The sequence below is a fragment of the Balaenoptera borealis genome, assembly GCF_965194805.1.
Source record: "Balaenoptera borealis genome assembly, chromosome: 1".
NCBI lineage: Eukaryota > Metazoa > Chordata > Mammalia > Artiodactyla > Balaenopteridae > Balaenoptera > Balaenoptera borealis.
Genome location: NC_138860.1, coordinates 173,033,752 through 173,055,845, shown reverse-complemented (window position 1 = coordinate 173,055,845; position 22,094 = coordinate 173,033,752). Strand labels below are relative to the sequence as shown.

The 22,094-nt window shown below is 55.4% G+C and overlaps 1 protein-coding gene across 2 annotated transcripts in view; it reads right to left on the bottom strand.

Moving 5' to 3' along the window:
- Positions 1 to 518: 518 nt before the first annotated feature.
- The window catches only part of SLC9A1 (solute carrier family 9 member A1), a 50,419-nt gene continuing 28,843 nt past the window's right edge, over positions 519 to 22,094 (bottom strand). The window contains exons 2-12 of one of the 2 annotated variants that reach the window (XM_082349057.1): positions 13,514 to 13,974; positions 10,181 to 10,431; positions 9,041 to 9,258; positions 7,878 to 8,080; positions 5,830 to 5,919; positions 5,285 to 5,355; positions 4,993 to 5,166; positions 4,646 to 4,760; positions 4,391 to 4,492; positions 3,001 to 3,073; positions 519 to 2,378 (exon numbers count right to left, since the gene is read on the bottom strand). In XM_082349057.1, the coding sequence (XP_082205183.1) occupies positions 2,041 to 2,378; positions 3,001 to 3,073; positions 4,391 to 4,492; positions 4,646 to 4,760; positions 4,993 to 5,166; positions 5,285 to 5,355; positions 5,830 to 5,919; positions 7,878 to 8,080; positions 9,041 to 9,258; positions 10,181 to 10,431; positions 13,514 to 13,974 (2,096 nt within the window). In that variant the 3' untranslated portion in view covers positions 519 to 2,040. The other variant, XM_082349058.1, reaches the window with a different exon arrangement.

The window sequence follows — 22,094 nt, the reverse complement described above, 5'->3', positions numbered from 1 at the left end:
TCGCCTCCCCTCCTGTCACTCTCTGCCCCAGCCACATCAGCCTTTCCTCAGATCCTAGGGTGTTCCCACATGCAGCTCCCAATTAGAACATGTGGGCACTCTCTGAAACCTTCTTCACCAGGTTAACCTCGGCTCATCCTGTAGTTCTATCCATCACTTAGGAAAGTCCTCCTCATCACCCCTTCCTCCCCTCACTGTCATTCTCACACACACACACACACACACACACACACACACACACACACACACACACACACACACACACACACACACACACACACACGGGTTTTCCTGGTAGGACTGATTAATGCTGCTCTTCCCCAGAGGCTGAAGGAGCCTGAAGGGAGCGTCTTGCTTTGCTCACAGCTGTATTCCTGGTGCTGGACCCACAGTAATAACCACACCAACCTCTGACATGGATTAAGTGTTTCTCTGTGCTGGCCATTGAGCCAAGTCCTTCAGGCCCCTGGGCCACCCTCCTCCTGCAAGTCCCTGGTCCCCAGGGAGCAGCCCTCGACTCTATCAAAAACTCACATGGATTTATTAGAATATGAAAAAGATTCGGTTTCTTCTGTACAGGGGGCAGAGCGGCAGCAGCTGTGGTGGCTTTGAACATGGTTGTCAACGTTACCCTTGCATGGTGACTCCTGCCCAAAACAGCACTTACATGGAGAAGAGGGGGGACAGATGAGCACCCACTGCCCAGTCCATTGGGAAGGGGGACGCTCTGACTATTGCACAATCCTGGGGAAAGGAGTACCCTTGGGAGAAGGACAGACACCAGGAGGCCTGGGCCTGGCCCATGGTGGCAGTGGGGATAGGAGTGTGTGTCTGTGAGCAAAGGCCTCTGGGGGCCCAGGACTCAGCCCACCCACCAGCCCTGGCCGGTGCGAGATGCTCAGGGGAGGCCCCTCCCCTGAGGACGGGGCTCCACGCAAGCTGGGTGCAGCGCTTATAAGAGAGGTTCCCGGGGCCAATGGGGGAGTGGAGAGGGATGAGAGAGAGAACAGGCCAGCGGGAACTGAGGGTCAGGCCCAGGAGAAAGAAGGTGCCAGGAGGCCCGGCGTCTGTGACTTAGAGACAATCATGATTAGGGTGTGTATGTGAGCGGGTGAGGTCACTTCTGAAATCAGAGCCCTGGGGACAGAGGACTGTTGTGGGGGAGAGTGTTGGGCAGACAGGCACAAATGAGGATGGCTAATGCTCCAGAATAGGATGGCTGGAGCTCTGTTCAGCTAGAGGTTTTCAAAAATGTTTTAAAAACAGGAATGCCCTCTGTGCAAATAGAATCATACATGGAAGTGTGAACAAACAAAACAGATAAAAAGGCAGCACTTTCTGGAGCCCCTGGCAGCGGCCCCTGAAGGGCCCAGTGGTCCCCGCTGGAGCACAGTTTGGAGAGCTGAGTCATATCATCGTCCAAAGCGCCCCAGCTCCAGACAGAGCTCAGAGATGCCCTCAGCCTGCAGCTCTGAGTAAGGACAGGTCAGGTGGCTGGCCAGGGTGACAGAGCTGGCTGGAGGAGGGTAGGATGGCCATGGGTCACCGATCCCTCCCCCAGTCAGATGCCTGGTCCCCTAGTCTTAACGCTGTTAATGGAGGGCCTGGCTTAGGCCAACAGAAGCCTCGGCTCCTTCCCTTTCCAGGAGGGACCAAGGCTGAGCCAGAGGCTCTTCGGTTAGAAACTAAGATTGACTTCAATGAGGAGGGTGACAGATTGGGAGGGGGCCCTCCGAGGTCTGGGAAACTCAGAGGCCCTGGTCTGGGTATGGGAGAGAGCTTGGATCAGGAAGGGCAGGGTTTGCCTCAGCCCAGCAGGTCTGCCAAAGGACTGGGAAGGCAGTTCTGGTGGGAGGGAGGGCGCTTCCCAGGAGGCAGGGGGAGCCGTGCTGCGGTGGGGGCTATGGGCCCAGCTGCCATGCGACAGGGGGAGGGGCAGGGCCAATCCAGGTCGGGAAGGACGAGGGGAGCCCCGCCAGCAGGCCCCTGCTCTGGTGGGAGAGTCTGTGGTGGGACGGGCACTGCCCGCTGGCCCCAGTGCTACTGGCCCTTGGGGATGAAAGGCTCTCCCTCCCCAGGCTCAGGATGGGGGCCTGGGTCACTGAGGCAGCGCTGTATCCTCTGGGAGCTGGGGCTGTCACTCGGCGCAGGGCTGAAGACGTCGTCGGTGCCTGGGGACGAGGGCTCCTTGGTCCGCATCATGATGCCCCTGTCGTCCTCATGGTCCTCCTCGGCCACTCTTTCTGGATCCTGGCTCAGCCCCAAGACCTTGCCCTTCAGCTCCTCGTTCACCAGGTCCACAGACTCGGGCGACTGTGGGGAGGCTGGGTCGATGGTGATCGCAGGCAAGTCGGCCTTTGGCTCATAGGCCAGCGGGTCTGGGGACGGAGAGCAAGGCACAAGCTGGCTTCTGTCCCTGAGCCCTGCCCAGCGTGTGCCCCACCTCAGCCCGTGCCAGCAACTCCTACAGAACCTCAGCAATCCTGGCGCGCTTCAGATCACTCCACAGGGGCCTTTCCAAGCCCTTGTCAACACAGCAGATTGCTTTTCTTCCCCTCGGACGGGGGTCTGAGAGGTAGGACTGTGTTCCCCTCCTCAGCCCTGGGGCTCCCATAGGAGTCCCTCCTCAGACCAAGAATTCAGGCTCCCTCCTGAGCCACCGGGGTCCTGGAAGGTCTGCCCTTGTTTTCCCCACACGCTGGCGATCCCAACGGTGCAGCCGCCTCCAGCCTCCCTGCCAGGCACCCAGCTCCTCAGCAGGAGCCCCACGTGGAGCGCTCTGTCCCTGGGGAAGACAGCAGGGCCACTCTTCTGCCCCCTTTGGTGAACCCCCAACTCTACCCGATGTAGGAGGAGCTTGGGAGGAGGTCAGGGAGGGAGCAGCCCGTCCTCCACGCGGGCTCTCTGAGGCCCGTCCCTGTTGGAGCCTCATCCTCGGGATGGTGGCACTGTGTGCCCAGCCTTGAGGCCCCTCGCCCAGCACCCTACGCCCTGCCTTACCTGAGCCAATGCGGGCCCGCGACATGGTGGGCGAGTCCAGCTTGTGGGCCGGCACCGTCAGGTAGTTGTTGATCTGACAGAGGAAGAGCAGACAGGGGTGAGACTGGGCGGCCCCTCTGGACGGCGCCCAAGGCCAGTGGCCACACCCTCCTTTGGTGTGTCTGGGGTGCCCGTTCCCTCTCTGCCCGGGCCAGTGCTAGGTCCTGAGGGCTTGGTCCAGCCTCTTGCCAAGCTCTGCAAACTCCGGGGTGGCCTTGAACACGCCCCTCGCTGCCCCGCCTCTCCCACGGTGACACTTGCCCAGACTCTAGCTCCAGCCCACACCTACCCCTGAGGTACAGACCCAGAGAGTCAACTCAGGAGTGTCACCTGGGCCCTGGATGGCCCCCAGGTATCTCAATGCAACACGCTGAAACTGAACTTAGCTTCTTATCTTCCTGCAAAAGCTGTTCCTTCCTCGGTGTCCCCTCTCTCAGCCACCACTCCTGACTACCCCAATGGTAGGCTAGACATGACCCCTGACTCCTTTTCCTCTTCCCTCAGTCCCACCGCAGTGTGGTGACCAAGTCTTGCTGCTTCCACCTCCTAAATGTCCCTTGAATCTACCTGCTCCTTTCCTCCCCCTGCCACTGCCCTAAGCCGGGCCACCCCCACTGTTTCCCATGTCGTTCCCTTGCTTAGAACCCTCCTTCATGACTCTCCACGCCCTTGGAATAAAGCCCAAACCCCTACACCATTAACAAGCTTCCTGGAAAGCTGAGCCCCCTCAGTCTGTGGTCAGGAACTTATGCACAGCTTCTTCCTTCCGCCTGGACCTCCCTCTGCCACACTCCCTCCCCTGTGGCTCTTATTCCTAAGCATACCCTGACCACTTCCTTGTTCAGGGTGCTCAGGGCCCCTTGCACTTCCTGTCCTGCACGGGCTACTGCATGAGAAGCTCCGTACGGGAGGGACTGGGCCAATTCACCACCGGATTCACAGAGGATACTCTGCTGCTTGGCACTTAGGAATCGCTCCACAAATGCTTCCTGAACAAATGAATGAAGGCGTGTGTGCCTTGCTTTGTGATTGTGGACAGGTCCCTTTCCCCTGAGCCTTAGTTTTCTCACTAGAAAATGAGGGGTTAGAGCACATGGATAGACTCTTCTAGCTCTGATGCCTGAGGACACAATGGGGAAGGGGGCCTCTTTGCTGCTCTGAGTGGGGAAGAGGGAGAGAAGGCAGCTTTCTGGAACCCGCCCTGGGGCTCAGCCTTTGAAACAAGTGGAGGAGGCCAAAAACCAGATCGGAGTGGCTCTATCTCCAAAAGGGCCTGGTGGTGGCGGTGCAGGAAGAGGAAGAACCCAGGCTCCCGGAGTAAGGCGGGAGCCAGCTCCAGTCCCAGACACACCTTCTGCTCCAGTTGCCGGGCCTTCTGTCTCTGGAGCAGCATCTGGTTCCAGGCCTCCTCGTAGGGGTCTGCCACCAGGGTGTGTCTGTTGTAGGACCGCAGCTGTGGGAGGAACAGTTGTCAGGCAGGGCAGGCCCCAGAAGCTGGGCCTGGAGGGGCTGGGCGGCTCTGGGCGTGTGGGGCGGGGCTGGAGCAGAGAGGGGGCAGAGGGGCTCCTCTGCTGTAGGGGGGGCCGGGTGGGGAGGAGCTCCTCACCCGCTGCCTGGTCTTCTGCAAGTTATTCCTCAGGATCTTGCGGATCTCCTCTTCCTTGTCCTTGGACAGTGCTGGCAGGATGCGCTCGGCAGGCAGGGACTTGGGGTGGATGTTCCTGGGATAACGGGGCACAGATGAGAAAACTCCTGGGACCCTGGGGCCTGCTGGGCTGGGCCAGAAGGGTCCCCGGGGGATGGCCGGGAGGGTGGGCCAAGCCTCAGGTCCTCAGTGTGGCCCTGCAGCTCTCCCGCCCACCCCGGTAGGATGCCCCAGGGGGCCTGCTCCAGGTGGGTGTCGAGGGGTCAGTGCGCCTGCAGAGGCTGCCAGGGCTGGCCACTAGCACTCACTGCATGGAGACGGTGGAGACGGCAGAGGGGATCTTGCCCATGCCCCCACTTTCCACCAGCTCGATAGCCTGCTTCATCTCCATCTTGTGGTAGAAAGCGATAAGCTGGGGCTCCTTGGAGCGCTCGCCAGCTATCAGACACTTCTTCACATACTTCTTATTAAACCGATTGAGCCTGGTGGGAGGAGGGAGGACATGGATGAAGCCACCTCCTGGGATGGGTTGATGCCCAGGCCCCGGGAGACCCTTACCTGCCCCTCCCCACCCTCCTGCCCACAAGGCCTGCCACCTACTTGTCCTTCCAGTGGTGGTGGCCGTAGTGGCCACAGATGTCCTCGATGCCTGTCAGAAGGTGGTCCAGGAACTGAAACGGGCCCAGGGCCAGGTCAAGCCTTACTACTGGGCTCCTCCCCTACCAAGACTTCTGTATGGGCGCCCCCCTTCCACCCTAGTGCAGCTCTGCTCAGCCCAGCCCTATAGTTCCAGGACCAGCCAGGAGGTGGCACCTATACCTCACTCATCCTGAACCCCAGGGAAACCTCAAGCCCTCTGGCCACTGGGGCCCGGCTGAGACCCCTTCTCTGAACCCACTTGTGCCGATGCCTGGGATAGGTTTGTGCAGAGGCAGAGATTGCATGACGCCCCTTCCTCAAGTTCTCGGCTGCTCATACCACACCTCCCTATGGTGTGACCTTGTGACCTCAGGAGGCTGAAGGACCACCCGGGCACTGGGATGAGGGAGGAGGGGCTGACTGAGGGCATGGACGCGAGGCCTAGCTGCTCCCCAGCTTCCGGAGCCTCCTCCTGCAACACAGGGCCCAGGCCCAGCTTCCAGTACCTGCGTGTGGATCTCCTCGTTGATAGAGCGCTTCGTTTCTTGCTTTTTCTTCACAGCCAGCAGGTCTACCAGGGGCCGAATGGTCATGCCCTGGGGGGCAGGTGGGTGTCAGGCACTCTAGCTCTGCTACTCTGGCAGGGAGAGCACAGAGGTCCCCCACCCCAGCGTCCCTGAGTCTGGGATGCCCTCTGCTCTGAGGTCCCCAATCTCCCAACCTCCCAGCAGCACTTATATAAAGCAGGTCCTTAAGGCCCGCTTCTTCCCAAAGACACAGCCAGCGGTTTCACAGCCCATCCAGCCGAGTGACTCACACACAGGCATCTAGCCCAGGTCAGGGGTCAGAGGGCCTGGGTTCAAGTGTGAGCTCCACCACAGATGCGTTCTGTCACCCCAGGGAAGTGAGGCCTGGCTAACAGGGAGGACCACCTCTGCTCTGCCCCCCCTTGCAGGACTGCTACCAAGGAGGACCTAGTAAGAGCAGCAGCAATTTAACTGCACACTTGCCATGTGCCAGGACCAGTTGTGTTTTACTAGGATTAGCACTTCAATACCCACAATGACCCTAAGAGGTAAGCCCATTCATTATCCCCATTTCACAGATGAGAAAACTGAGACTCAAAGAGGTTAAGTAACTTCCTAAGGTCTCACAGAAGTAGTAAAGCTGGATTCAAACTCAGGCAGGGAGGTCCCTACCTCAAGGCTGTTTTCATTAAAAATGGGCTTGGTAGGGCTTCCCTGGTGGTGCAGTGGTTGAGAATCCGCCTGCCAATGCAGGGGACATGGGTTTGAGCCCTGGTCTGGGAAGATCCCACATGCCGCGGAGCAACTAAGCCCGTGCAACACAACTACTGAGCCTGCACTCTAGAGCCCGCAAGCCACTACTGGAGCCCGTGTGCCTAGAGCCCGTGCTCCGTAACAAGAGAAGCCACCGCAATGAGAAGCCCGTGCACCACAACGAAGAGTAGCCCCCACTAGCTGCAACTAGAGAAAAGCCTGTGAGCAGCAACTAAGACCCAATGCAGCCAAAAATAAATAAATAAATAAATAAATAAATAAATAAATAAATAAATAAATTTATATTAAAAAAAAGGGCTTGGTAAACCATTAGCATATACAACTGCAAAGTCAAGGTGATAAAATATTTTTGAAGATGGAAGCAGGGTAAGACGACAAAAGAGGCAGTCCCCTCTCCTTTTAAAGGACAGAAAACAAGTCCAGCCCCAGGAAGTTTCCTCTCTACTGTTTTTTCCCGAGAAGGCAATGATGTTTCCCATCTAGGGCCTGGCCAGGATTAGTGTCCAGGAACGATGGAGGGGATGGTAGAGAAACAGAGGCCCAGACAGGGTGTTTCTCACTTGCCCAAGGTCACAGGTCAGATAAGGAAAAGCAATTTACATCATCTCAGGCTGGGCTTCCTTGGGGACTCTGAGGGCGGTGAGGCTCTCAGCTAAGTCTGGGTTGTTTAAATGCACAGGAATCACGGCCAGCAGGCTGGAAGGATTCTTCAGGATCATCCAGTTCAGTCCCCTCACTTCACAGATGGGGATCTGAGACCCAGAGATGGGAGGAGAGTCTTTCCCGGGGTCACACTGACAACAGCAGAGCTCTGGCTAACTCTAGACCTCCTGCTGGCCAGTTCAGGGACCTTTCCAGTTCCCCATGTTGTGCTATTATTCCCATTTTACAGATGCAGAAACTAAGTTCCTAAGACATTAAACCACTTCCTTAAGCCCTTACAATGAGCATCATGGGCCTGCTGACTGGACCCGCTCCTCTTAATGCTATCTGGATTCCTAACTGAACTAGGCAGCAGTCTGGTTACTTTATATTCTGATTGGTCACTTTGTAATGACACATGATCACAACTCTCCCTTTACAATTTAGGACACTGGGGCCCAGAAAGGGGGAGTGGCTTGTCCCTGTGATAACTGCACAAGTCATCAGTGGAGCTGGGACTAGAACCCATGGGCCCCCTCTCGGGTCATGTGCTTCCTCTTTCCTGGTAGAGTCAGGGTCCCCAGGCAGGGCTGCTCCACCCCGTCCAGCACCTGCACAAAGACGGTGAAGAAGATGACGGTGATGATGGCCGTGAGGAACAGGTCACACATGGGAAAGTGCTTCTTGTCCAGGAGGTAGCCCAGGGAGAAGGCGATGGCCCCTCGCAGGCCCCCGTAGGCAATGATGAACTGGTCCTTGGGGGTCAGCTTCACGATGCGGAACTTGTTGATGAACCAGGTCAGGCCCAGCACGCCTGCCAGGGACGGGAAGAGAGGGGTCAGGCTGTCCCAGGCCCTCCTGGCTTCTGCAGCAGAGAGACTTCTCTGTCTGGAGGAAGCCTCCATTAGTAAGCCCGCCCAGCTCACTCATTTCTCAGGTCCCTCAGCCCAAGATGCTCCAGATCCCTCAATCCAAGAGCTGGGTGGATCTTCAATTTAAGGGGGTCCCTCAACCTGGATATATTTTAGAGACATTACAGAGGCCTCCAGTGGCTGGAGGTCAGGAGGGGGATGGGAAAAGAGATGGCCACAAGTTGATACCTATTAAATATGATGGGTACATGGATCTACTTTTCTGTGTGTTTGAAATCTTCTGTAATAAACAATTATTTAAAAATGCAGAGTTCGTCCAATCTCAACCCACAGAACCAGAATCTCTGGAGGATGAGGCCCAGGATTAAAGGGGTTTTAAGACAGTGCAGCAAGTAAATGTGACGCCCAGACCTAACCTCAGAGAGGAGGTGAGATCCAGAGCGGGGAAGCCATGCAATCACTGAGGTAATATTTGCCTGCAAGGTGAAGCAGCACCCAAGGGCCTAAGGCCTGGTCCCCGTGTGCACCCCAGGCTGGCAGCAGAGGTTGGGAGGAGCTGCAGGCAACTTTGAAAGTGCTAAAGTCCAGACACTCACAGACCTGGCTCTGTGGGCCTCGGTCCCCTCCCCAGACACCGACAGGCTCAGAATCATAGGGCTCCTGAGGCCCCTCCACTGGCACACCACGACTGTCTCCCCAGAGATCACGGATGCACCTCAAGCACGTCCCTCTCTCCCCTCAAGGGCCCATCATGGCCTCAGCACTGCAGACAGCAGGAGTGGGGAAGCCCAGCCAGGAGCCAACCCCAGCCCCTCCACCCAGCGCCCTTCTCACACACACACACACAGCACCCACCCCCAACACGCACACACACCGCCCCTGGCTCGGGCCCGGGACCTCACCCAGCACTCGGGCGATGAGGCAGAAGAGCAGGGTGCTGATGACAAAGGTCCAGTTCCAGTGGTGGGAGCCGGCCACGGTGGAGACACCGAGGAAGATGAAGATGAGGGTCTCGCTGACACTGCTCCACATCTTCAGGAAGTACTTGATGGTTGTGTGGGACTTGTGGGAGATGTTGGCCTCCACGTAGGGGCGCATCACCACTCCCGAGGCAATGAGTCTGGGGTCAGGGAAGAGCGGGGTTCGGAGTTCAGAGTCGAGCTGTACCCTCCCAAAGCGCCTCCACTGCCAGGGAGGCGGACAGGTGCACATCTCCTGAGCGCCCCTTACGAGTCAGACGCCCCTGCGGGCTTCACACACTTGTTCTCACTCAATCCTCTCACCCAACCCTGTAGATACAGGCATATTCTTGCGTTTTCCAGATAAGAGATCTGAGACTTGTAGAAATAAAGTCGCCTGCCCACGGCCACACGGCCAGTGAGTGGCAGAGCTGAGACGCAAACAAAGGGCTGCCCAACTCCTACGCCTGTGCCTTCTCCCCGAGGCCATGCTGCCGCTCGACCTTATAGAAGTCAAGTCTGCGGCCTCGGGTTTATCCCCCCGAGTGTGGTGTCCCTTTAACCTGTGGGGGTCCCCACGGGGAGCTCTCTTCCGAGCAGCAGCCCAAGCCCTCCCAGCCTGGTGCCCACACCTGGGCCCCATTCCTGATGGCCCAGCCTCCTCGTTGTCACCCCCAGTGCCCCAATCCGGCCCCGCCTCCACACTTCCAATGGCCTCCCCTACTGTGAGCACCTTTGCACCTCACTGCCTCTCCACACTCCCCCGGCTTCACGACCCATGTGGGGCCTCAGGACCTCCAGGACCCTCACTTCAAGCGAAGCCTGGAGCCTCCTTGCTGGGGCTGCTGAGGGGAGGAGCAAGCGCGAGTGACTGTGTCCGGCTACCACAAGGGGTTCCCTTCGCGACAAATGAAGGGAAGAAATAGCTGGGCTGAGACTTTCCAGAACCTTAAACTCAGTGCTTCAGGGGCAGTCCCGGGACCTGGAGTCTGGATCTGGGGGCTGGGCGCTGGGTAGCTCCCTTTGACCCTACAAGCCTGGGGAATCTGAGTTGGCAGCCCCCCACGCCACGCCCAGACTCACGCCATGATGCCCGACAGGTGGAAGAGCTCGGCTGACAGGTAGGCCATGTAGCTGTAGAGGAAGACGAAGAGCGGCTCGATGACGCGGATGTGGGAGGTGAACCGGGAGGTGAAGGCTGCGATGACCCCGTAGACCACGCCCACAAACACCCCGCCCAGGGACACCACGAAGAAGCTCAGGAAGCCGAGGACGATGTCCACGATGCCCACGCGGTCGTAGTTGGCAAACTCCTCAAAGAGGTGATACAGGACCTAGGAAGAGTGCGCAGGCTGGTCGGCAGGAGGGTGGGGCCCTGCCCCACGGCTCCCTGGGGTGCACCCAGGGTGATCCTATCCCCTCCGCTGACCACGGCCATGTGGTAGCAGAGAAACCTTAGCACCGAGCAGGTGCCAAAGCCACCGGCCTCAGGGCCAGAGGGTCTTCGGGCCTGCAACGTGCTGTGCAGGTAAAGAGCACAGCTCTGCGGCCAAACCACCTGGGTTGAAATTCTGGCTCTGCCGCTCCCCAGTTGTATACGTGAGGCAAATTACTCAATCTCCCTGTGCTTTAGTTTTCCTGACCAGAAAATAGGGGTAATAGTACCGACTTTACAGGGCTATTGTGAGATTAAATTAGTCGATGAAGGCCAAGTGCCTATCACAGTATTAGCTGCTACTGCACCAAGTTCGCCTCTCATGTCCTTGCCTGGATTTCGGTTTTTCCTTCAGCACAAAGCAGGGGAAGTTCAGATAATGAACTAGGACAGGACTTAACCGCTGAAGTTTTCTGAAAATATACACGGCCAGGCCATACATACCCCACTTGGACTGTCTGGAAGTGGGGCCCAGAAATCTCTGCTCAACAGGTGGTTGCAATGAACCACCAAGTTCAGGCACTGTGGGACTAGAGGCTCTCCATGGCTTCCCCACCTCCAGGCGGGGGAAATAAACGGTCATTGTAACACTACCATCAGACTTTAAGTGGCACTTCATACACTGTAAAGCCCTTTGATTATGGTCATCCTGCTCGACACACTACAGCCTGAAGAGGTAGGCGGGCTAAGGATGCTTGTTCCCTTGCTAAACTTACGCTCAGAGTAGTGAAGCGACTTGCCAGATGGCCCCCAGCCCAGGAGCAGCAGAACTGGGCCTAGAGCTTGTTCCCTGACAGCAGTGGACGGGGCCTCCCTGGGGATTCAGCTTGGAGGTTCTGCCCCCTCTTAGGTGCTGGCTGCTTGGCCTGCTCCTAAACAGCTCTACCTAGAAACCAGCTGGGGAGTGTCCAGGCCCGGGGGACACTGAGGGAGTGGGGAAGAGGACCTAAGGATCCTTGAGACAGAACCCTCCAAAGCCCCCAGTACCTGGGCCGCACCTGGAAGCAGGGCACCTCTGCTCCAGGGCAAAGGCCTGAGGCCACTCAGCTTGGGGCAGCCTTCAGCTCTACTGTCTGGAAAATGGGGCACTCACACCCATGCCCAGAGCTCTAGAAAGGGCCTGACTGGGGCTAGGCAGGAAGGGGAGATGCCAAGCACCGGCCAGTCCCCGGTGCTGCCAGGACACAGCCGTCTGGGAGACGGGGCAGGGCTCCGGTGAAGGACAGCGGTGCATTCTCAGCCCTGGGCTACCTAAACTTACTCCTGGCCTGAGGAAGTTCATGGGTCCCTAAAGTGCATCACCTGGGCCAATGGGGCAGGTATAGAGGGCAAGGTCCTCCTTTCTGGCCTGGTACCACTGTCACTGGGACTAGAGAAGCAGAGTAGCATACTGGTAAGTGTTTGGACTCTGGACTCAGACTGTGTAGATCTGAACCCCAGTTACATCATTTATCAGCTAATATGACCTTGGATGAGTTCCTTAATCTCTCAGTGCCTCAGTTTCCTCACCTGGAAAACTGGGGAAAATTACCATGCTAAGCTCATGGAGCTTCTGTGCAGATTAGATGAGACAATACATATTCCGACAGGAAGCACTCAGTGAACACCAGTGATTATCACCAATGCTGCCACCGTCTTGGGGAGGTGTGGCCGTGGCCCAAGGTGGCTGGACTGAGGTATCCACTCTTGCAACCACGCCCTGCTGCTCCCCAGTAGTGCCAACCTGGACCCCAACACCCAGATCCTCTGGGGAGGGCTTCGTCTCTGGCACCCACTGATTTTACAGACATCAGTGAGTGTGGCTCCTGTCAGAACCCCGGGAGGATGACAGGCTAAGCACTGCAATCCCTGTTACAGATGGGGCAACAGGCTGGTGTGGTAACCCTGGGCAAGAAGAGACAGAACAGATGCCAGCCTGCTCAGGTCAGGCTGAGCAGCACTCCACCAGCCTCACAAGGAGCTGACGAGGGTGGCAGGGAAGGAAGAGGGAGAGGAAGCCAAGGCTGTCAGCAGCCGACCACCACCGTCTGTCACTTCTTTCAGGTGTGGCTTCCTGAGGGGCTGGGGGGGAAGTGGGAGTGTGTGTGCGAGCGTGCACAGAGCATACACACACGTCCTTGTGTTTTCCTGTGCGGGCAGCTGCTCTCTGAGGGGTCCAGCTAGGAGAGGGGTGTAGGTGTTTTCACAACATAACGTGAGTGTGCACATACACGTATCTGTTTCCTGAGGAAGCCGACTGGGAGGAAGGGTATGTGCAAACATATACAGCCTTGCCACGTGAAGACCCTGCAGTAGGGGATGTCTGTCCTCGCTAGACCTGGAAGGAAAGCACTAACTACTCTGCCACTCTGCAGCTGTCAAAGGTGAGGCCCAGAGAGGTACAGTCACTTGCCCAAGGTCACACAGTAAGGAAGTGGCCAACCCAAACCAACCCCCTTTACTTGTCACTTTCTGGAGGTGTTAGAGGCAAGGTCCCCTTCCACAATTGCTGCCCCTGAACTCTAAACAAATTAAACTCTAACTTAAGACACAGTTAACATGAAAGCTGAAATGCCCCTCAGAGACTAAATGGTCTATAAAGGGTAAACTGAGGTACAAAGAGGATAAGTAATTTAACCAAGATCATACCACAATCCATCAGGGACAGAGCATATGACCTGGTAAGGCCAAGAGCTCAGGCCCTGGAGTCAGACAGACCTGGCTTCTAATTTTGGTTCTATCATATTCTAGCGAGTTATTTAACTTCTTTGAGCCTGATTCCTCCTTTGTAAAGTGAGAATAATAAGCACCTCCTAAGGTGGTCATGAGGATGAAATGAGATAATCCATGTCCAGTGCCCATCATGATGTCCGCACACAGCAAGCAGGAATGGACATTTGCTATCTTATTACTATCATTAGCGGGTGGATGTGGGATTCACTCTGGACCTGGATTCGGATCTGCGTCTTGTGTGCACGTGGGTGTGGTCCCTGCCCCCTCACCACAGTGACGGCGTCATTGAGCAGGGACTCCCCGAAGACAAGGATGTGCAGCAGCTCATTGATGTGAATTTCCTCGAAGACGGCCAGCACGGCCACGGGGTCCACGGCGGAAATGATGCTGCCGAAGAGCAGGTTTTCCAGGAGGCCGATGTTGTTGATCTGCTCGCCGCCCACCAGGCACACGGCGTACATGAGGCCGCCCAGGAAGAAGGCATTCCACAGCGTGCCCACCACAGCGAAGATCAGGATGGTGCCCAGGTTCTCTGTGAACTGCCGCAGCGGCAGGAAGTAGCCCGCATCCAGGATGATAGGCGGCAGCAGGAAGAGGAAGAAGACGTCTGACTGCAGGAAGGGGGGCGTCTCGCCCACGCCCTTGATCAGGCCCCCCACCAGCAGCCCCACCACGATCAGCAGGCAGCTCTCCGGGACAATGCTCGAGATGGTGGGGATCACATGGAAACCTGCAGAGGGGGAGAGAATGGGAGGCGTGGGCTTGCGGGGAGCAAGGAGAACAGAAGGCTGGGGATGGGGTTGGGGACGAGAAGGGCAGCTGGTGAGAGGGGCACGGGCTTGGTTTCAGAGGGCCGCTCTGTTAACTTCCTGAGCCTCAGCTTCCTCGCCTGTAAAACAGAGCTGATGATACCAGCCTCAGGGGGTTGCTGTATAAACTAAGCGATGATGTTGTTAAAGGGCTTTTTGCAAAGGATATACAGATGCTATCTCTGTCACTGTCATAAAGTAGTAGAAAGAAGCAGCTCTGTATGCCTCCAGAAAGCAGAAATTATACACGGATTACTGAGGCTCCAAGTACCTCCAAGTTCCCTGACCACCCTGTCTGCCCAGGTCAGGGTAGGAGTTCTTTTCTGGTGCCTTCCCCTCTCACAACTTCTATCTGCAATCCTAAGGGCATTACCTACACCTGAACCCAAGTCACTTTCCAGGCACAAGTTCAGGGAGACAGATGTGAGCTCAAGACCAGGCCTAACAATCCAACAATTCTGTCTGAGGGAAGACAGCCAGTTCCTCATCATGGAGGTATTTAAGCAAAAGGCAGACAATGGTTGGTGGGGAAGTGACACAGGAGATACGAAGAAGCACAGAGGAGTCAAAGAGTGTCAGTGCAGGAAGGAACCTGGGGAATCATACTGCCAGGGGCCTGCAAACGTGCAGAACGCACGCAGCAACTTCCAATCCCAGACTCGCGTGCTTTCCTGCTGAGTCCAGAGAGCTGCTCAGGAAGCCGACACCAATACAACAGTTTTGCATGTGAGACAAAACCTGTTTGCCACCCTGTTTCTAGCCCAATTCCACCCACTTTAAAGACAGGGCAACTGAAGCTCAGAAAGGGGAAGGGACTTGCCCAAGGTCACACAGCAAATCAGTAGCAGAACCAGGACAGAACCCAGGTCTGACTCAGAAGTTCCCATCAAATTCCACAGTTCTTTAAGTCAACCCGTCCTTCCTCCCCATTAAGGCATAAAATGACCCTCTGCCTGAGACCCATCAACTATCTCCCCAAGCCAGGTCCTGACCAGCAGTAGCAGCAGGCCACTCTCTGCAGCGGGTCCCCTTGGTTCCAAACCCAGAGCTGGGAGGTAGCAAAAATCCCTTTCAGAGAGGGCACCTCTCAATGCTATGGGTTTGGCTATGGATTTTTGGGTTGTTTTGGGTGAGGAGGTGGGTGGAGAAGACCTGGGCATCTAGCTGCATGTCAGGCACATAACCCCCAAGTCCTCTTGGTTAAGAGGGTCTGCTTGACACTTTGCTCAAGGTGAAAGCTCTTGCTCTCCTACCCTCCTTAACCTGTAAGCTCTGTGCAGGCAGATTCCATATCTGTTTATGATTATATCTCCAGGGCTGGGGACACAGTAGGCACTCAACAGGTATCTACTGATCTGAAAATGCAAAGGGCTTGGCCAGGACCCACATGATTCCCGATAAACTGTTTAGCTAGGTCTCTGCTCTCTTCATCCCTGAGATCCTTGGGAAGGAAGAGGAACATCCCTCCCCATGCCCAAAGCCCTCCTGCTCTCAGGTACTGATCTGGGTGGTGCCAGTACAGCTACAATTCAAGACTCAGTACACTATCTGGCCCAGAACCTTGTCACAGCACCAAGCACCCAGGAGATACTCAAAACATGTTGGAAAAAACGCATCTCCATCCTAGGCCAGGAGACTTGAAAACAGACCTGACCAAAAGTCACCTCTTTTGCTAAAAAGGCCCCCTCCCCCGTCCCCTGTCTTTGAGTGTCCTTCATTAACCCTCAGTGTTCACCCGGCTGGTACACTGGGAAGGGTAGGTCAGGTTGAGTCCGAGTCTCCCTTGCTCACTTGCTAAAAGGTTAAAGTCCAAACTTTCAGCACTGCCTCCATCATCTGGTCCTGCTCCTGTCTCATGCTCCCCACTCCCCACTGTCAATTTTTTTTTTGGCTGTGCCGTGCGGCTTGCGGGATCTTAGTTCCCTGACCAGGGATCGAACCTGGGCCCACAGCAGTGAAAGCACCGAGTCCTAACCACTGGACTGCCAGGGAAGTCCCCCCACTGTTTATTCTTATGTTTCAACCTTGACAAATTCCTTGCAAATGAGCTACATCCTCTTTTGCCTGCAGAACTTTGTGTAGTCTAGTTTGCCTCTCCAGAACACCATTCCTGTACCTCTACCCCCACCATGTGTGGCTGACACCATATCCTTGGGGAGACAGGACAGCATGTGAGTTTGGGGAAGTCAAACCCAGCCAGCTGACCTCCACACCCCTACCCCCCACCCCTGGGAGCTGAGCACCAACGGCTGCCTCAGGAGAAGGTGGAGTCTAAAGAGACAGCCCAGGGCAGGTGGAGGACAGCTTCCACCTCCACCTAGCATGTTAGGCTTTGAAACTGCCTCACCGCCCTCTCTGCCATCATCCAATCCACAGAGCTTTCCTGGCCCCAGGAAGTGCGAGGCAGTGCACGGAGACCCAGAGACAAATAAGCCACAGCCCCGGGGTGGGGGGCTGGGGGTGGTTGGGTGTGTGTGTGTGTGTATTTGTGTGAAACAAGCCAAGAACAATAACATGAAGAATGTTCACTACTCCTAAAGGTGAATCAGGATCCAGGCCCTGAGCAGGGAGCATGGCACATGTCATCTCTTTAGTTCTCACAACAGCCCTGTGGGATAGGTATTGTCCCCATTTTGCAGAAGAGAAAGCTGGGGCTCCGGCAAAATTCAGTAGCCTCCCCAGAGTCTAATGGAGGAGTTCGACTCTAGCTCAGAACGTCTTACTTTCTTCAAATAAGCCAGCCCCCAGAGTACCTGGGGTGGAGCCCTGCTCCCGGAGCAGATCCTCCCAGGTCTTCCTGTGTTGGCCCTGCCTCTCAGAGAGCAGAAGAAACTCCGGGCCCTGAAGGCGAGGGAAGGGGGGGATGGGGCAGGCCCAGGCTGGGGAGGGAGGTCTGGGATCCACGCTGGAGCCAGCGGGTAGGCGGCACATTACTGGAAAGCAGCTTCAGGGGGAGGGGGTAGATTCTGTCATCAGCACAGTGGAACGGGGCCTGAGGGCCTGTTCTGGCGTGTCCCTCTCCCAAGGCCCTGACTCCACCCTGTGGAGTCCCCACCCTGTACCCCTGAAGAGTCCCCTCAAAGCGCAGGAAGCTTGCTGACACTGAGTGAGGTGAAAGGGGGACAGTTGGGTTCCTGGTCCCCTCACAAAGGCCCAGCACTGAGGCAAGACCCCAAGATGCCAAGACATGAGGCAAAACTTCCAAGGCTCGAACTTGTGGCAGTGGTGATGTCACCAGGATGGAATCAGGGGTGGGGCAGAGGCAGTTAGAATCAGATCCAGCACCGTGAGAGGTGAAACAGACCTTGGAGATCATCCAAATCCTCCATTACATGGTTGGGGAAACTGAGACTCAAAGAGAAGCGGTGACCTGTCAGTGGTCACGACCAGTCCCACCACCAGAACCCGTGAAGCTCCAAGTCCAATGAGCACTCAAGCCACACGGCCTCCTTCAGGAGCACCCAGGCCTCCCAGAGCAAGGACAGGAGGAGAAGGTGTGGAATTCAACATCCCCGCCATGGGGCAAACCCTCCGACACAGGTTGGGGCTGGCCTCCCTTTGATGTGAAGAGGCTGGGGGAGGGGAGAGGTGTTTCTCACTCTGTCTAGTGTAGGTGGCAGTTGGGCAAGTGGGGGCACTGTGGGAACACACACACACACATACATACATACACACACTCTCACTCTCTCTGACACACATTCACACTCACACCCACACTCACTCACACACGTACTGACACACACACTCGCTTTCTTACACACATGCACACAATCACCCACATTCTTGCTCTCTCTGACACACTCTGACAAACACACACACTCACCCACCCTCTTCTCCTTCTTACACAGACACACGCACATACTCTCTCTCTGACACACACACGTAAACGGAACAGGCACTGGACTAAACTTCAGATTGATGAGGGGCTCCTGGTCCTCTGCAGCCTCTCTGCTCTCCACCATGAGAACATTTTATTTACAGCTCCTCAGACTGTCTGCATCTGCTGAGACTGGCGCGGTGGAGCAGGCAGGCGAGGCTGTCCCACATCACCCTTGGTTGCCGGGGTGACCAGACACCCCAGTCCCACTTCCCGAATCTTTCCCCTGCCCTGGCGGTCAGAGGAGAGTGCCGGGAAAAGGGGCCTCCTTGGCTCACCAGTGCCGGGTCACCAGGGACCCAGGGGCACGCGATGGGCTCTGCCGCCCTAGTTCCAGGCCTGAGGACTGCTCTGGGGCTGCAACTCGGCCAGGTCCCAAGGGATTCCTGGTTGCACAGCAATTCCGTTTCTTTAACTCCCTCTTCAACTGCCCCAGCAACCAGTCTCAACTACAGTAACGAAAGGTAATACCTCCCAAGGAAAGCCTGGTACTCTATAGTTTACAGCAGTGTGCTGACACGTCTAACTTACTTGCACCTCACCAAGCTCTGGGAAGTCACAATTACCATCCCCTCATTTTAGAGATGAGGAAACTGAGGCACAGAAAGGTGAAGCAACTTGCTCAAAGTCAAGCGGCTGGTAACTGATTCAAATCCAGGCAGTCTGGCTCCAGTCTGTGTTCTTAGCCACTCCCTACATTATCCCTGGTTTTATTATTTTGTTTCTAAGGGGAGCATCAGAACCCAGGACTGAAGAGCCCCAAAGTGGTTCCCAGGGTGCCAGAGGTATTTCCTTCCAGGAGCTCTTCTCCAGGGAAGTCTCGCCACTGCTCCTCTTCCACTCTAGAGGCCGAGGAAAGACCTTGGGGAATCTTTCCCATCTTTTAAGCCTGCCGCCTCACTCCCCAGTTAACTCAGCCAGAAGGGATCAGTCTTCTCCTAAACTCCTAGGGTAGGAGGAGGGAATTGTCAGATTGCTCAGCCCCTGCCTGCCTGGTCTGTATTCAGCTCCGGTCTCCACTGGGGCTGGAGGGTTCTTTGGGGTAGGAGGGGCTCTGATTGTTCTTGAGTCAGATTCCTCTCCGTGTCGATTCTTCCCACCATCAATGTCAGCTCTGAGGACCAGGGAGAAAGATAAACCAGACGCAGTTGGCGGCGCCTCAGTAGATATGCAGCCAGACCGGCAGAGACAAAGACATGTGGCACTCGCCACTCTGCCCTGGGTTCCAATCAGGGTGTAGCCACTGACTAGCTTGGTGGCCTTGAGCAAGTTACATCTCCTACCCTCAGTTTCCCCATCTGTGTAAAAGCCTATTTCAGAAGGTTTCTGGAGCACAAGAGGACATCATCAGGGCAAAGAATGCCAAACAATGCTGGCACTCAATGTTAGCAAAAAGCGGTGACTGCTATTATTATAATCTTCAAAATCCAGGTATAACATGAATCACTCTACGTTATCATGACCTGCTGGTGTGCACTTGTCCATCACTTAGGTGTCAAGCTCCTTAAGGGTGGGAACTTTCTAGAGTCATCTGGGTCTCCAGCTGCCAGCATAGAGTAGGCATACTAACTATTTGTGAATTGAGATAAAACTGACTTTCAGATGTGAAGTGTGGGAAAAAGGGAGGGGGCTCTGAAATTTCAAGAGTAGGTGATGCTCCCAGAGCAGGGACCATCTGAATTGGGCTTTGAAGTTCACCAGAGAGAGAAGCAGGAAAAAAGCCATTCTAGGGTCTGTATTCTTTAAAGACCTCAGCATAAGTACCCTGCACGTAGCAAATGGATGTATGGGTAATGAATGAATTAAAAACAAGGAAAGAAAAAGACATATAGGAAGGCTTGACTTCGCCAAGCCTTTGCCAATATCCAAATATGAGTGTTGCTGAGAAGATTAAATGAGATGGTGTATGTAAAACACTTAGCACAATACCTGTTACATGTCTCTTTGAGTCTTGGTCCCTCCTCTGTCACTGGGGTGATGAGTGACCTGGTCACCCAGTGACCAGGGTGGCTGTGTCACTAAGATCATTTATTTAGAGCTCCTGGCCCACAGGAGTCACCCAATGAGTGACAATTTAAAAAAAATATAAACCAACAGTGCCCACTCAGTAAGACTATATTTGATCATGATTCACTTTAAGATACAATCTCCAGCACAGAGAAGGAGAAAAACACTTACTGGACACTTAGAGTGTCTGATGCAAGGCTTTTACATATCTCCTCTCATTTCATCTCATATCCTGACCCCCATTTGACACATGAAGAAACTGAGGCTCAGAGAGGTGAAGTGACTTGCCCAAGGCTACCTAGCTGGGAAGTGGCAGAGTCAGAATTAGAACCCAGGTCTCCTAATTGCCAGTTCTTTGTGCCAGGCTGCATCAATGAAAACTAAACCTGTGAGCATCAACAGGAAGAGAATTCAAGTCTGCAATATGCCTCCCCTGCAAGACAGCCAAAAATAAATCTGTTCCAAGTACCTGGAGAAGAACTGTTCCCCATGCTGGTGGAGTCAGTCTCTCTCTGTGCCTTTTCCCATCATTCTTCCAAATGGTACCTCTATCTCTTGCTGTTTCAATCTACATCTCAGGGAGACAGGGTCCCACCCTCTGGGAACATCGAGTCTGGGTGGGAAATTAGCTAATAAGCTAGCTGAGAACACAACAGCATACGCTGGGCCACCTGAGGCATGGGGAAGAGAGGACTAGGCCAGGAGGTCAAAACCTGGGTTTGAGGCCCAGCTCTGCCCTTTAGTAACCAGGAGGCTTGGGCAAATCATTACACCACAGACGGCCTCAGTTTCCTCAGGTGTAGACAACTGAGAATCAAGGGACTGGATACAGAAGCACCTGTACATTGTGATGTGGCAGACACACTTCAGAGATGATTGATAAAGGAGAGGTAAGGACAGAAATGCCACATCGGCCGGAGGGCAGGGGGGACAAGGAGACTCGAAAGCAATAAGCAGAGTGATGCTGTGACTGCCGGGCCCTCTCGGAGACCTGGCAGGGGAAGCTGTGATCAGGATTCCAGGTTCGTTAACCCTTAGCACTGAACCTCCCATCCCTATCAACCCCTGTCCTCCAGTTGCGAGAAGTCCCCAAACCCCACCTCTGTGCACACAGAGGGAAATCCTTCACCTTGAACTTCTACCCACCTTTCAAAACCCAGCGCAGGTGTCACCTCCTCTGGGAAGCCTTCCCTGAACCCCCAGGCTGAGTCAGGTGCTCCTGCAAACTGAGGAGTGAGAGCTCTGTAGCTGGTGTTCTAGTCGACTTGGCAGCCCAGCACACGGGGCTGGCACTAATCCTGTCGAATGGATCTGAGGTGGCTTTCCAAATATCCTGAGCCCCATGAAAATAATGCTCAGGATGAGTGGGTTAAGGGAATGATGGAAGCTTCCTAAAGGATGTGGAATTGAAATTGGGTCTGGAGGGCAGGGGGGCTGATGGGGGAAGAGTGAACAAATGTACAGAGAGGGCGTCTCAAAAGCCTTCCAAGGACCCTGAGGCCTCCAGCCAGCCTGGAAATGAGACTGGAAGCGAGGAAGGTGCTGGCACACAGCTGGAGGAGGCAGGCGTGCAAGGACCCAAGTCAAGGGGCCCGAGCTGATGCTGCAGGCCTCAGAGGGGCCCCTGACCTTCAGGCCTGGCCCTTGAGCCAGGTTCTATTCCTGCCCTGCCTTTCACTCCCACCAGACTTCTCCCTGGGTCTCAAGACCCATTTCAGTACCCCCTACTCCCCCCTCACCCCACCCTGAGCTGGAACAGCAACTCTAGGTACCTAGTCCAGCCTCCCCAATCACCCAAGCTCTCCATAAACATTTGTTGAATGAATTTCACTCCCGCAGATTCTCCCCACCCCCCACAGGAAAGATGCTGGCTGGAGAGTCCCCATGCAGTGAGGTGAAGGATGACTCACAGAGGGGCGGGGAGGCAGGGACACAACAGGGACAGGCAGTAAACAGCCTGTGTGTGTTGACAAGATACAGAGCTCCAGCAGGCAACAGCAGGCAGCAGAGGTCTCTGCGCAGCCCGAAAGGGCAGCAGCTCAGCAGGGTGGGTAGGACCTCAGGCTCCAAAGACTCTCGTGGCTGGTTTGGGTCCCTGGCAGGGGACCATGTGATACACACTGGTTTCTTTTGATTTTTTTCAAAATGGAAATATAT